This window comes from Aspergillus multicolor (genome assembly GCF_047715735.1).
Source record: "Aspergillus multicolor strain CBS 133.54 unplaced genomic scaffold BDW74scaffold_6, whole genome shotgun sequence".
NCBI lineage: Eukaryota > Fungi > Ascomycota > Eurotiomycetes > Eurotiales > Aspergillaceae > Aspergillus > Aspergillus multicolor.
The window spans coordinates 188,715-203,395 of NW_027395957.1; the positions used below are offsets into that span (position 1 = coordinate 188,715).

At 54.1% G+C, this 14,681-nt stretch overlaps 2 protein-coding genes across 2 annotated transcripts; one reads left to right on the forward strand and one right to left on the reverse strand.

Moving 5' to 3' along the window:
• Positions 1-3,481: 3,481 nt before the first annotated feature.
• Positions 3,482-6,133, reverse strand: sclB (putative C6 transcription factor). The gene is given in 3 exon segments (XM_073723747.1): positions 3,482-5,126; positions 5,180-6,090; positions 6,102-6,133. 2 exon segments carry the CDS (start codon positions 5,807-5,809, stop codon positions 4,137-4,139), a joined length of 1,620 nt encoding a protein of 539 aa, XP_073585872.1. The 5' UTR covers positions 5,810-6,090; positions 6,102-6,133; the 3' UTR covers positions 3,482-4,136.
• A 5,042-nt stretch (positions 6,134-11,175) lies between these two features.
• BDW74DRAFT_121462 (uncharacterized protein) lies at positions 11,176-12,076 on the forward strand. Its single transcript, XM_073722029.1, has one exon. It carries the CDS (start codon positions 11,386-11,388, stop codon positions 11,857-11,859), a length of 474 nt encoding a protein of 157 aa, XP_073585873.1. The 5' UTR covers positions 11,176-11,385; the 3' UTR covers positions 11,860-12,076.
• Positions 12,077-14,681: the final 2,605 nt, after the last annotated feature.

Here is a 14,681-nt window from a genome sequence, read left to right on the forward strand (position 1 = left end):
ATGCATCCTGTCCTTCACGGAGACCTTATGTCCACTGGTATAGACCATCTAGCACATGAACAGCCCGTAAAGAACCAACATCATCGCAGTGAGCACCAGCAACATACTCTGATCAAAGGTTACGGGAAGTCAACGAGAAAACCCGGGAAGATTGGCGGCGGTGCGGTGCTCAGCTAAACACGTCTTGGGCAGGACGGATGAATCATAACAGCACATCAATACTGCGTTTGAGTCCGACCGCCAGACGGACGATTCGTACTGCGCAGTGGGTAAATACTGTTGTCCTTCCAGTCCCGTCCGTCCATCAACGGCCACACACCCATGGCAGTGGCGGCGGGAGCGGACGATTTGCAGTCTGGTGGGCTGGCTGGGGACCATCTTGCGGGCGAAAGTGTGTTGTAGGAGGGAATTAAAGAAGACAGCTTGCCTTGATCTCCTTGTTCGGGCTCTGCAAGCGACAGAAGACGGCGAGCTCAGCTATCAGGCCGCAGCCAAATCAACGTCCTCAATTTTGTCGTCGGGTTTCATCCTCAGGAGCGGGAACTCGGTCTGGCATGGGCCGTTGACAAGGAGAGACGCAAAGTCCGGGTCCCTCTGAAGCACTGTGCGTTGTTTTCGCTGTCGGCAAGCACAGGGACCTGCACACTGGGGGCACAGCACGGGTGTATGGGACCTGTCTACCTTGCTCTCCACCTACCTAGGTAGGTATGCTAGGTCCATGCTGATGTCAAGCAGGCCACATCTTTCAGGCTTCGAAAGCTAACCGCGGAAATAATCTCGAGTTGCATAAAGGTATGCCCATGTCGGCTTCCTTTGCCAGGAGAGACTCAACCCTAGCCCTAATTAACGGCTCGACCGCCGCTGCTCAAAGTGCACCGCTGCTGTGTGCGCTTTTGCAAAGCCAGGCCAGGGCCCTTTTTCTCTCCTTCTGTTCTTGGAGCTGTCTCTTGCTCAGCCTTTCAGCGACTTCCTCATCGCCTCGGCGCTCCGCCGTACGAGCTCTTCCATGAGATTCTCAACCCTCAAGCCCTGGCTCTTTCGTATGCTTTTGCTCGCGAATGCTCTTTCCACGGTTCGTCACATTGCTTACCGTACCCCGGCGGTCGTCAAGCCTTCCTCATCCGGCTCCATCTTCGAGCACCCGAACCGACTGGATCTCCTTTTCCTAAGGACCAGGAATGGAATGGACACGTTAAGACTCTAGGTTCTGTGCAGTAAATAACTAACTGCACCACCAACCAACATACGTGTGTGGCGATGGCATTACCTCGGTCCCAGAAGCTTTCTACCTAGCCCACCAAGCGCCCAGCATGCCGCATGTTTGGGGTTCATCTGAGATCCGGGACAGGGCAGAAGAGCCGTAATCCTGTGTCTCTCCATCCCCTGCATATCAAGTCAGCACAATCTTTCAACCAAGTGGTGCTCGGAAATACTCACGCTGTACCCTACGAAATCTATCACATTCGGCGCACGCGCACAGCCTGGAGTAGTTATAGGTAGCGTATACCATCAGGCAGTTTGATATTACCATTCATTTAGTAAACTCACGACGGAGAACAGGGCGCAGGACGCAGCCGCGAGAGCCCACAACTTCCAGGGTTACACGGGGTAAACCATGGGAAGGACACATCTAGTCAACCGGCTCAGCATTAAACTCTCCGTCGAAGAATACGCGGGGGAGAAAGAGCATAACCTAGACAGGCAGGAATTCGACGCGGCACTGGGGAACCACGACGCCGTCGTCTTGCTCGGCCTTCCAGCCGTCACACGGCTTCTTGAGTTCAGCTTCAAAGAACTGCGACCACCGTCTCCTCTCGTGTCCTTCGCTTCCCTCCAAGGCAGGCGGAGCTTCTAAAGCTTGGCTGGCTGTAGTACGCCTAAGGCTGAAGTGTCACGGCCTTCTGCTGTTGCTGCTTGAGGCTTACGATGCTACTGCTGCGCATACTCGGCAAGCCCACCTGCACCCCCTTCTGCGCTGTGCGGGGCGCTGGCGCCTCCTCAGTCCTTCGCCAGCATTATTTCGGTGAGCGACGCCAGAACAAACAGCACGCCTTTTCATCACTCGCACTGCTTGCTAGTATGGTCAGCAGTGGACTAAGCACGAGGGAGATACAAACATACCCGGCTAGTCGATAAGCCATCAACTCCGAAGAGCGCAGAGCCACACATCAAACTCTCTCCCACCTGGACAAGTCCAGGAAGGGCCCAACCGGCCTGGTCATTAGGAGACCCCTGAACGCCGCAACCCTGGCACTGTTGAGGACCTCGGTGCCAGGATGCAAAGGGAGCACCAGCCAAATCAATACCTCTGCCCTCTTCTTTGCACACGTATATCTTCGCTGAACATATGGCCGATGAGATGCGAGAGGCATCACGTACCGTAAGCGGCATCTTGGAGGTAGAGAGATAATTTGGCGAGCCCTGCATGTATGCCGGCGAGCCAGGACGGACAACCTGACTCCTTGCTGTTGGTGAACTAGGACCAGGCAACATTATATTCCCGTTGAAATCAATGTCGCGCAACACCGGCCATCCGGACGAGACGCAGATTCTCATAGACGCTCCGGCCATAAATGCAGCAAAAAATCTATCTGAGACCTACACGCGATGTTAGATAGACCACCAGGGCTATGTACGCTTTGGGACCATGCCCGGTCAGGTCCTCACCTAGAATTGGCCCAATACGCGGCGGAGAAACCACGCCGGAGCAGCAGGGGACGCAAAGGTCAGCCCCATGCGTCCGACAAATAGGATGTCTTGTTATACATGAAGAGAAACAACGCCATGACTGAATCTGACACCCGTCCAGGAGCTAGCGCGGGCAAGATGAACAACCAGCATACCACTCCCGCCTGGTCCTTGATGGCGGAGCATTTGTCGAAGGTAGGCCTCATGTCACTAAGCAGTAGCCGCAGTCCAGTCGCAGTTTAACCTCCTCAAGGCAGGATACCCATGTGATCGAACTATCGAGAGTTAGGTCTAGTTCCGAGGTACCTTACGGCAGAGTACATCTAATTAGGTACGAATGGGCCTACGAAGAACTACGAAAGACTATCTACCTACCTACCTAGGTATGATACTAACCTACACGTACTGCACCAGCATCCAGCACAAACCAAGACATGGCATGATGACGAGGATCATACGCACAAGCAAAGCATGAGGACATACCCAAAGAAGAAACCCAAAACTCATAATATGAAGAGGAAGAACGCCGATGGGGAGAAAACAGAAGACGAAGAGAACCCTCAAGCCCGGGCGAGGACGAGATACTTCTACCCGGCGAGGAGGCGCTTGGACCACCGGGTCAGAGTGAACGGAAGATGTTTGTGAAGCGATTATTGACTGCTGCGGTGATGCTAGACTGGAAAGGTGATCGGGAGTTGCGAACATGTCCTAGATTGTATGGGGATTCGGCGAGAGGTGACGGGGTATGGTGACTTCCAGCAGGGAAGTAGGGCCGGTTCACCTGTCCGGAATGCTGAGTTCCTGCGAAGGTGAGCTTGTCAGTGAAGCTTGGAAGTACCAGCGCGGTGACAGAGTCAGAGAATGCATTCGGTGAGTATGGTACGGATCGTATCTAGATGATTAAGGCTCATAGTGAAACACGAAAGTGGAGCGCAGCATAGCAGAAATCGAAATCGATCTAGGTAGGGACGAAGCGACGAAACAGAATGCAAATGAGATGATGGTACATTCCCAGCAGAAGAAAAGCAGAGAAAGCAACGCTGTCTATAGCCAACACTGGAACAAACCTCAAAATCTTGCGAGAGAAAAAACCCGGACATGATGCAGCACGCCATGCAATGAAGAGTGAGTCACCCAAAGCCAGAGACAACGCCAATGCGAGATAAACCGAAACATAGGAGATATGATAGCGAAAGATATGCGAGGAAAGGAAATAAGAAGAGAAAGTAGTGTACAGTCAATCGAACAAGGTGCAACCTGATATACCATAGTATCCATCTCCTGTTGACCTGCCAGAGACCAACCGTAAAATAACCAGCCAAAGAACAAAGGAAATATGCATCACAATCGTGAGTCGTTGTAGGCCCGGCTACAAACATTTTCCGGTAGAATCCGGTGGAAAATTCCCGACTTGCGGAGCTCCAGCTCCAGTCTGAGAATGGGGAGGCTTAGTCGTTGACCATGGTTTCCAGCGCCATCTTGCGTCGCTTCGCGGGTCTCGAAGAGTCGCTCTCGTCCGTCTCGTGCCCCTGCTCCCGTTGGTCATCGTACGAGCGAGTAGCCGGTAACTGTGCCTGTCCATCAAGGGAAGATCCATCAACGTATTGGCTCTGGAGCTGCGGTTGTCCGACGTCAGCGGTGGCTTGGGTCGGGCGCATCAAGTTGCTAGGCGATATCGGCTCCATGAAGCCCTGCTGGCGAAGGTCCTGGGTCTGCTGCGGCGGCGGCGTCCACGTTCCCATATATTGCTCGCCGACTCGATGCGCCTGGGGTGGTGGCTGCGGATTAGGGACGGGAGAAGGGTAGATCGGAGGGAGTCTGACGGGCGACTCGGCGTATCCCTCGCGAGGGTCTCTCGGCGCTGGAACGGCGACCTCACTCATCGGCATTCGATTCACGACTCGGGAGTTATCTGGATACGGAGAGATCGGGATGCCGTAGTGCTGATATTGTGGAGGCGACGGGGTAGGGTACATTCCCGGGCTCGGGTAGGGGATTGGCCTTCCGACGCCAACGCCTGGCGGCATGCGGCCAGCTGCCAGCGCTGGATTGTAGCCTGCGGGCATCGGAACATAGCCCGTTGGGGATACAGAAGCCAAGGACTGCGTAGAACCGGAGGAAGAGAATCGTCTATGGCCAATCGCACGCTGCGTCGTCAAGGAAGGGTCGATGGTGTGTGGATATACTGCCGGCCATCGCTGCTGTTGCCCGGGTGGCAGACGTCCGCCCATCATCCCAGGTTGCGGTTGTATCTGGAGATCGGTCATGGGGCGAAGCTCGCGAGAGGATGTCGCGCGGTGCATTGGCCGTCTGACCTGCCCTGCGTCGGTGGGCGCGCACCGCTGGTCCATCTGCGTTGCGTACGTTCGTAATGAGCCTTCGTCTGCTTTCAACGGCGGCCGCCCTCGCTTTTTGTGTGTGACATCGACGCAGGTGTCCTGAACTCAATTAGCTATGCACTGGCTTGGAAAAAGTGATTCGAGCTGCGTACTGCTTTTCCAGACAAGACGCATCTCCGGCAGGGCCGGGCGGGATCGCAACCCAGGTGCTTCTTCTTGCAGTTGACGCATGCCGATGCAACGTGCGCTTTCGTCCGTCGGGTCGTCTTCTGCGGCAATGTGCGAAGCACTCCGGTTGCGCCAGCGCCAAACGTCGGGGGATACGTCACTGTCGATGGTCCGGCCGTTGGTTGCCCTGTGAATGTCGGTGGAATTCGTGAAGAGAAGGCATCACCGTAGGAGAGTGGCTGCCGGTAGGCTTCGTCACTCGGACCGGTCACATATCGCGGCAGCGCCGGCTCTCGAGCAGTGACATGGTCTGGAGGTGTTGAAGGGGTAACTCGCGGGACTGCTGAAGTCACAGCCGCCCCGGCAGAAGTGACGGCGGTCGTCACTGGCTTTGGCAGCTCTGGGTGGCCAGGGCGCCTGACATTTCCTAGAGTATCCAGCGGGTCGTCTGCTGGGACGGTGCTGGACATAGAGGGAAGAGGTATATCCCTGGGCGTGTACCGTCTCGCATTGGCAGACCGCGGGCGATTCAACAAGTGCCGCTCGGGGCCAGGGAATCGGAGGTGTACAAAGTCTGCTGGCACGAAGGAGGGAGGGAGGACGAGAGATTGCATCTGGTAGCTTTACAAGAGGGTGGTCTAGAGAAGGGCAGCAGCATATCCAGCACTCAAGGACCCTTGGTTGACAGGCATAGTTGAGCAACCAGTGCAGCGCAGAGTCGGGACGGCGAGGCTTATAATCAGTCAGCAGCAAATCCCAGTCGGAGGAGTCACAAAATAGAAGAGGACAATCAGATCGTGACGGCAGGGTTCCATGGCTTCGATGGTTCCCAGGTGGGCTCGATTTATTGCAGCATGGTGGGCGATCACTGGAGAAAGGGCGACAAAAAGCAATACCGCGTGGGAGGTATCTTACCGGCGAACCCGTATTTTTCTTTTCCCTTTCGTTCCCTTCTTGGAGCTCCTGGCTTATTTCTCCGGAGACGGTGAGCAATCTGAGCCTGGTATACAGAGTGAGGCGCCAGTAAAAAGCCCGTTCAGGCCAGCGACAGGGAGAGGGCCGTAACACCCAGGGGACCGGAGAAATAGGCAGCGTCCAGGGAGAAAAAGGAATAGCAGAATTTCTTCTAGCGTCGGGTTCTTGGGGGTAAAAAGAGCCAAAGAATCCGATGCCAGATGCGATAGATATTCTCCTGCGGTCGTACTTGCTAGCAAGGTGGGAGGAAGTGAGGTTCTTCAAGGCAGACGCAGGTTCGCTCGCAAGGTTATAGTTCCTATTGCAGAGAGCGGACAATGACAATGGAGGAGGGGATGGCCAGTGCGGGCGCCTGTACTAGCAGCCGATAGAGGAGATCTCCATTGCGTCGATCCTGATGGAGAGGGCCAGGTGGGAGTGGGTAAAGGATGAATAGCTCATCCTCCAGAATCCAGATCGCTCAATCGGGTAGGCCTCGGCCTTACCTAATGTCATCAACACTCAACCTTTGCTACGGTACGTAATAAAGGTGGATTGCTCATTTCGCGATATTAATGTAGATTATGATAAATATTTTACAGTAAGGAGATCTCCAGCTGTCACTCCCACGAACGCAAAAACGGACAGAGGGGCGGATCGTCCTATTCGACACGCAGCCCACGATCGACACCGTAGCGCCAATAGTCCGCTGCTCTCGGCATAAACGTCCTTCCCTATTGAGCTTGTCTGCATCTATAGTCCTTCCCTCCCTTAATTAATTATTAATCTAAATATTCAGATGCAGAGGCAGATCCATCCGCCCTGGCCCTCTTCGCCCATGTCCACGCGACTCGGCTTCCCCTACGCGTCGGGGATTTACCTACGCAATGCTCCCCAAGCCAAACTAGCGATTGCTCATCCTCACACCGAGCACTCTAGGAGAATTTCCCATCTGAGCCCATGGGTGGGAACGGAACGTGGGAGCTCAAATAGTCGCCGCCAATCCATGAGGTCGGCTTGTGCCTAAATATTGAGTCCCGGATGGTCCAATGGCTGCCGTTGTCTGAGCTTCCCCCCCTCGTGAATCTTGCTTTGCTGTTCTGGCGCGGAGATAATCGGCCAGGAGCGCTAGCTCAAGCTCTCACGCAAGCTTCAAGGCAACCTCTTACCTCAGAAAAAGAAACCACATCGACTCGAGGAAAGAAGGGAAGGGAGGGAAGCGGAGTCAACGCACCTGCTCGTCACGAGTGATGTCGCCTACCCGTGATATCAGCGTGCCGGTAGATTGCAGTACAGTAGGTAGTCCTTGTGTTGGGGAACCACCACCGTAGCGAGTGATAACTTTCCTGGTCTCCCTGAGTTCTCGAGTGGCAGAGGAAACGCCTCTGGCGTACAAGCGCGCATCGATAGTCTCTCACTGGAGAGGCCAGCGAACGCTTGCGGTCAAAATTCGGACTTGACGAATGACACGAATTTAACCGGCCGAGCACTTGAGCATCCGCAGAGGCAGTGGCACGCCGCATTTCTCCGCAGACCGCACGCAGTGCAGACCAACCCCACCATAAAATTCACATCTGGACTGCAATGCTGCGGTTGCTGGCCCTCGCTTGACGGCGTAAAAGGCAGCCCGCATGGGCACCCTTGTCGGCGCACCGATACCTCAGAGCTCCCAGTCCGTGAGATCGCCTTGGTAAATGATCTTCGTCACGGCGCTGTCAGTCCTCGATGATCCCCAAGCGGAGTCCGGTTCCGAAGCGTGGCGTCGTGGCCGGGGATGAACCCTAAGTCGGCGTTTATTGTGACATTGTCCCGCAGCAAACGATCGCTCGGAAAACGAGGCTAGCGAGGTAACTGAGGAAATAGAGTGAGGAAGTGACATGTCGTTATGCTGGTGTGGCTGCAGCTACTGCGTCAAGGTGGAACAGCGTTCGAGCTTGATCACCTTGAGTCCCCGCCAGCGTCCATGAGTAGTGGGAAATATTCCGTCGACCGGTGAAATCACCACGAGAGTGCGTATACCTACTCTGTTGACCAGGACTCTTGTAGATTGCAATTTGCAATGATGCGCGACGCCTGGTGAAAGAAAGAGTGTCGCTCCTCCCGGCTTGCTTTGTCCGCGATCGCTGACAGGGCGTTAAAGATCATGTTTGCATTGTAAATCCGTCGCTGGGCCCAGAGTGGCCCTCTTATCTCGACCATTCAGCGACCAGGCTTTGGCGTTCGATGTCTGACCTCGGGGATTTCCTAGTCCGCATGTGAGCTCTGCCATTGGCCTCTTCCCCAACGAACCAGGCCAATCGAAGGCGAAGAGAGAGGGAAAGGGTGCATAATTATCAGGCAATGCCCAAGCCAATAGTGAGTGTGCAAAGAGTCGAAACACGAGCGCTTACCAGCCAACCAACCTATTATCAACGCAAAAGAAGGGAAACAGACGACCCGAATGCAGGCGACTGACGAACTTGAGTCTTGTGCGACGTGCCGCACGCGGTGATGAAAACAAAGGGGTCCATGGTGGTCTTTGTCAAGCACTCTGCGCAGTGTTCTCAACTTCTCAATAACCTGTTGGAGACGGTGGCAGGATGGCATTGACCTCATGGCCGAGTCTAGGCGTTGAGTCGGCTCGCTTCAGAGGGTCTAGAGAACGGCCGCGGTTCATGCAATAACTTGGATGGGGCCTAACGCCAACACGATGATCTGCAGTGAGGCCTCAAAGTGTCAATAGTGCAGTGCGCTAAGCGTGTCTTAACCTGAAGGGGTAAAGAGGCGGGCGGATGGCGGACGATGGTAGAGTTGACGGTCGAGATACGGGTGACAGTGATGGCGGTGCAGCCAGGGCGCAGAAGGATGTGACGGATTGAGCTCTAATCGAGGCTCCTGTGAGACCATCCGGACGCCTGGAGTTAGCCAGAATCCAGTAACTCGATCAGCGCCAGCTGCTGTGTCACCCAGACAGCTGGATCGGAGTGTCACGTCAGGTGAACTCACCCCGGAGGGGCAGGAGCTCCATCACTGGCATCATGGTCTCCATTGTTGAAAGTAGTATATCGTCATAATTAGCTGCAATTTGGGAAAGGAGCCCCAGGCTGAAGAAGCTTGAGGGGACTTTGGCAGGCGAAGAGCTGGAGCTGGAGCTGGAGCCGAGTCGAAGCGCGTTTCCCAGAAGCGGCTTAGCGGATCCCGTGCAGTGTCCGGACTGGGCTTAGCTCCCTCAGCTCCCTCCCCCAGTCTCTCCTTCCCCCTCCATGATCCAAGACATGACACAACCTGGACCGACGCCATCTCCAGTCCGCGGACAATTTCTGTTGATCTCCTTTCTTTTTCTGCGGTTCGTCCCTCGTTGCGTATCCGTCACACCCTCAGCCGCTCGGCTCACCAGCCCGTTCACGCTAGTCGCTCTCCTGAGCGCCATCCGGGCTGTCAAATCATTCACGGAATTCGCCGTTCCTGGCAGCTAAATTCGTCTACTGGCAGATTACCGTCCATCTGGTTGTACACCCGTGAATCCTTCCGGTCAGGGAGAAATCTTCCGAAAGGGTCCTATCCAGAACGCCCCAATCGGCTTTGTAACATACTTCACTCTGTGTCCGTCGTCAGGGAATCATGGGTCTCAGGCTCTCAGCATTTGCAGCCTCAGGGACAGGGCCGTGGGATCTCATCTCAGGAGATGACCACAACCGATGCCGATTTGTCTATGCCAGTCTTAGCTCAAGTCGGACTCGCCGTTGTTGTAAAACGCTGCAGTGGTTCGTGGCCAGTCAGTTGAACGTCAGGGAACCATGAGGGCAACTATTGTTCGATCATCTTGGCCTGTTGGCATCGCTGGATCGTTTTGCAAAAACACCACCACCGGTGAATTCTGCGCGATACAGCAAGGATGGTAAACAAGGTAAATCTATGCATGTTATGAACCCAATCGGCCAACTATCACGCGTCGTCGGATTATCGCCTCGTCAACTTCGGTCATAGCAAGCTCCTCTAAAAATTCGTCGCACTTGCCCGTTAACTATCTGAGCCATATGCAAGGTGCTCTGTATACGAAGCGACAGGGAAACAGGGTTGAAGTAGGCAGTCCAGATCTCAACATTCTCTGATTGCCTTGCATGGTGGACGTCGCGGATGGAGCCAATTATTGCACGCTCGACCGCTGAGCCTACGTTGCATGACGTCCAGACAACCAGCAAGCATATCCAATCGCTCGCCGCGAACCCTTTTAGGGCATTGCACGAGGGCTGGCATGATCATACAGCAACGCTACAGCTTAATTGTTTCGTGGGCTGCCAGCGATACAAAAGTGGACGTTGTCTCATACGTGGTTCCCGCGGCGCAGTGCAACCGTACCAGAATCTTGCATTCAAGTTCGTGATAGCCTCATACGGCAACAGCAGACGAGTGACGTGCATTTGGCGGCTGGTCTCATGGCAGAAGGTGAGCGAGTCATCTCTGCCTCTTGCATTTCGCGATATGCAGCAAGCGAGGGCGACGTCGTCCCGCAGTCTGTCTAGGATCGGTGTGCGCCCAAGGGCAATAAGAGCCGCCGCAGACGGCTGTGCATTGAACTCTCCTACGATCTCGACCGTTCTTGCCCCATCCGGGTGTAACGTTCGGCAGGAAGTGCGAAAATAGAACGCCCCGTTGGACAAATCTGCTTTATAACCCCGAGAAGGATGCCAGCAGGCCACACCTTGCGTGAATGACTTGCACTGCAAATTTGGAAGAAGTCGGTGAGTATGTGACCAGTACCAGCGACACGCTGGCTGCCTAGATGCCTTTCCAACTTGGCTGTCGCCGAACTTCCCTTGACTACTCAGTTTGACCATCGTTGTTGCGAGCTTCGAAGAATATCCACAGTCGGATCCGGCTCGGACCGTAAATAGACTCCAATCCAATCGCGACGAGGGCAATAGTATTGTTATCGATTTCGGAATATACGCAGTGGCGTCATGTTATGGCCCAGAGTGTACCGGAGAATGCCTCTTACAACGGCCGAAGTGGATCAGAACTTACATGCCTGTTATACTCAGCGCACCGGTGAGCCTTCACTAACTTAGGCCATTGAAGCCTAGCAGTCGTTGAAGTCCATATTCGAATTGGTCTTCATCGTACGCTTTCATGATCTCGGGTGATAGTGCCAACCTCGCCTTGAAGATGCAGGATCCTTGTTTCCAGAAGGCTACTCCGTGGTGTCTTACGTTCCCGTAACAGTTCTCCAGTAATAGCCTCGTCCGCCCAGTGGGCCATGAAAAGCAAAAACACTACGTCGATCCTCCTTATGCAACTTAATCCATCCTGCTGCCGGGCGTGGTCGGCTTCTCACTTACAGGACCTCGATCGGCTGTTTTATCCAATATTCCGGTCAGATTCGCTCGCGCTCATCGAGTCATGGACTGCTATCACCATAGGAACTAGGCCACTTGACGACGGATTCTACTCCACATCCCGTATCCTAGTGCATCTCCTTTCGGAGTCAAAAGAAAGTCCGAAGAATTTTCCACATCCCTGGACACAGGATCAGAGCGTTCAAGATCCAAGGCAGCCAGTATCCAGTGAATACCAGGCGGGGACAAAGCCGATTATTGACGCCGCGACGGTGTTCCTCCCTTCGTCTCCATCTCCGTTCGCAGTCCACACTATTGTGGCCAAGACCCCTATTAAGCATTTCTCCATCGGACGTCGCCTGCATGAAATCAAATTATCTTCGTTGGGGATGTGACTCGGAGAATCGGATGTGATAGGTTTTGTGATGTATCGCCTGCTGGGTCCAATAGTATCGGGACCGGCGCCCCTTCGTACGCGATATCCAGGCGCTCCGAGGTTTCAGCTTCTGATCGGTGTGGCTGTGGCTTTCTGTCCGATACGGTGTGCTCGCGTGGGGATGTGTTTCTCAGGACTTCTACTACGCTTCTACTTCACTGACTTGGCGCGCTCAGGTATGATCTCTGAAGGACAATGGCATTCATTCAAGTCCAGGCTGTTTTGCCTCAATTGCTAACGTACAGGCAGGATCAATCTCCACTAACTCAGTAGCCTCTCCATTCACCGAATTCCATAAGCCATTCCTCCTCCGCTCATCTATATCTCGGCCACTGCCGTATCCTCGGATTCCACCCTCCTCATCGTGTCCGGCGCCAGGCGTTGGAGTTGAGCTCAGTGTCGAATTTCCGTGGCCGCCGCAAAGCACCGTCGGCCCGTACGCAATAACCTTGATGCTGGAATTCTCGTTGGCGGGTCTTGTATACAGATGCATTGGGGAGTAAACTTGCACTGTGTCTCCGTCCGACCAAGTGCGCGAATCGCTGCGTATGTTGCAGGCCGCGGTGACGCGGTAGATTGACCCCATTGACTCTGATTTCCGGGTTGGAGGTCCATTCCAGAACGCTAGCTTAGAGCGTCCACTCGCTGGGCTGCCTTGTCTCGATTATTAAAGTCGTGCTGTCTCCAAGCGGAAACGCCGTGGTCTAGGTGATCTTCGTCTGCTTCTCCGTCCAGTCCAGGACTGATGGGATGAACAGATTGACGAAAAGCGTCGACGTCTCGTCAGTGGTTACGTCGAAAGTGAAGCAAACTCACAAGCCTCGTATTATGCTCAAGCGCTGTTCCCTGGCAGTACCAGGGCGAACTCCAGGTGCCGCCGCCCCGACCTGGTCCGACGCCGCGCCTCTCACCAAGTTCCAGCAACGTGAAGTAGGTGACATGGCCCTGCGGATTATCCGGACTCAACTGCTCGAGTAGAATGGTTCAACAGCGCGTTCTCGTAAAAGTCAAAGTATGTCAAATCGGCCGAGGCCAAAAGCCACAGTTCGCGCGTGAGCTTGAGCATATTGAACGGAGTTGCATGCCTCGCACGTATCGGTCTCCAGATAAGCAGTAATGGCATTTGGAGCGTTCTTGGTTTGGCTGTTTCCATTGATGGCATATGTATGCGTATTCACTGTCATCTGTCATGCCGTGCGTTGAGCGCGATGTCGAGACACGTCGTGTTGCCGGTCGCCTTGTACTAGGGCACCGCGCCAGTCCATTTCGGCACCTGGGTAGGGTATTCGCATGCAATCTGTTAAGGTCACCAACTTTCTCCGCCAGCGGCATCAACACAGCATGGTGATTAGGCCGCTGCGCGGTCACAAGCCCTTTCGCGGCATGTGCGCTTCGCTCAGTTGGCTGGTATATGTCTCAATCCATCCCAACCCAGAAGCCCCAGCAAGACGTCCCGCGCCGTCAAGTCGCCAATATACCTCCAAACATCCGACAGCCCCGTGAGGGTCTTGTGCAAGGCGTCAAATTGTGGTACAATTTTTGTTCCGGAGCCCGCCCTTTCTAAGGAGGATAAACTCGCTCTCCGAAAACCAAGATAGATACCCCTCGCTGAGATTCGCCTCAGCCAAATTATTCGCCTAGCATTTATCCAGCTCAGCCATGAGATGAGTTGCGCGGTCACGGCATATCTCGTCACCCAAGTTCGCCAAACATCGCACCCACACGGTGGGGATATGGCGCTGGACGTGCGTGCGGTAGAGGAAGTCGGACGCATGCCAGCCGCCATCTGGTGCGGCGTTCTGGGTCGAGTGGTTGTGTTTCTCTCGGAAGATGCAGAGTAGGCGGCTTGCTAGCCGATGCTAGACCCTGGGCTTCTCGCATAGTCTTGATATTCCTGCCTTATCTCCACTTCACCATCGAAACGAGCAGCTGCCTCCTTCTCTTATCCAGCAATCCGTCCAGCAACGTTCACCCAGGTCCACAGGCGTCCGTAGTCACAGAGTACATCCTGGAAGATTTCTTACGACGAAACAGAACTTTAGATTGGTGGCTCGTGCTGATCTGTCCTGCCCGCTTCTCGCGGTTCTTGCCTGCACTGTTCGCCTTTCCACCTACGGACGCTATGAGAGTGGATGGATGAACAAGAATACACCTCGGCTGCTATCGCTTATCTTTGGCGTCCTTTCTTATTATATTATGCTTTTGTCGTTGATGGAGGATCCCGCATTGGGTACAAACAAAACACATCTTGACAACTGAAATGTGGCCGTGGCTGTTATTGCTAGGTGGTCGCGTCGTATATTCTCATTCTCACCACCTGCATTGGCCATGACCTCATCTTTACTTTAGTGCTGGAATGGAATCACAAAGTCAGTTAGTTGCCTTACGTTGCCTTCTCTCGAAATATTCTTTGCATTTGCGTAGATAGTAAATCCGATACATAGAGTTATGATATTTACGGAAAGACTCCCCTTGCTGCAGGTCAATATATATATGGTATGAGCTCACGAAACCCAGCCCTTCTACCGCAACCGGGGCAAGTGCTCGAGATTTCTCACCCACTGCAGGTAGACGGAAACTAAATATCAAGGAGGGAACAGGCCAGGGTCGAGCCCCCGGTGCAGCAGATATTCTACCTAATTGAATATATGAGTCAACCCAGCTAACCCAGCCCACGAAGATTGGGGGCGTGTTTGCGGTTGCCCGCAGTTGAGTACCAGATCCAAATACAAAATCAAAGCCAGAGCCAGAGCCACATAGAGAATGGGGGCGCCGGAATTT

What these genes read in the sequence shown, in the direction of transcription:
- sclB (XM_073723747.1), bottom strand. Translation starts at nt 5,809, where the DNA reads ATGCAATCTCTCGTCCTCCCTCCCTCCTTCGTGCCAGCAGACTTTGTA. An exon ending in GCGTCTTGTCTGGAAAAGCA is followed by an intron (nt 5,127 to 5,179) that starts GTACGCAGCTCG and finishes AATTGAGTTCAG; the next exon opens with GACACCTGCGTCGATGTCAC.
- BDW74DRAFT_121462 (XM_073722029.1), top strand. Translation starts at nt 11,386, where the DNA reads ATGAAAAGCAAAAACACTACGTCGATCCTCCTTATGCAACTTAATCCA.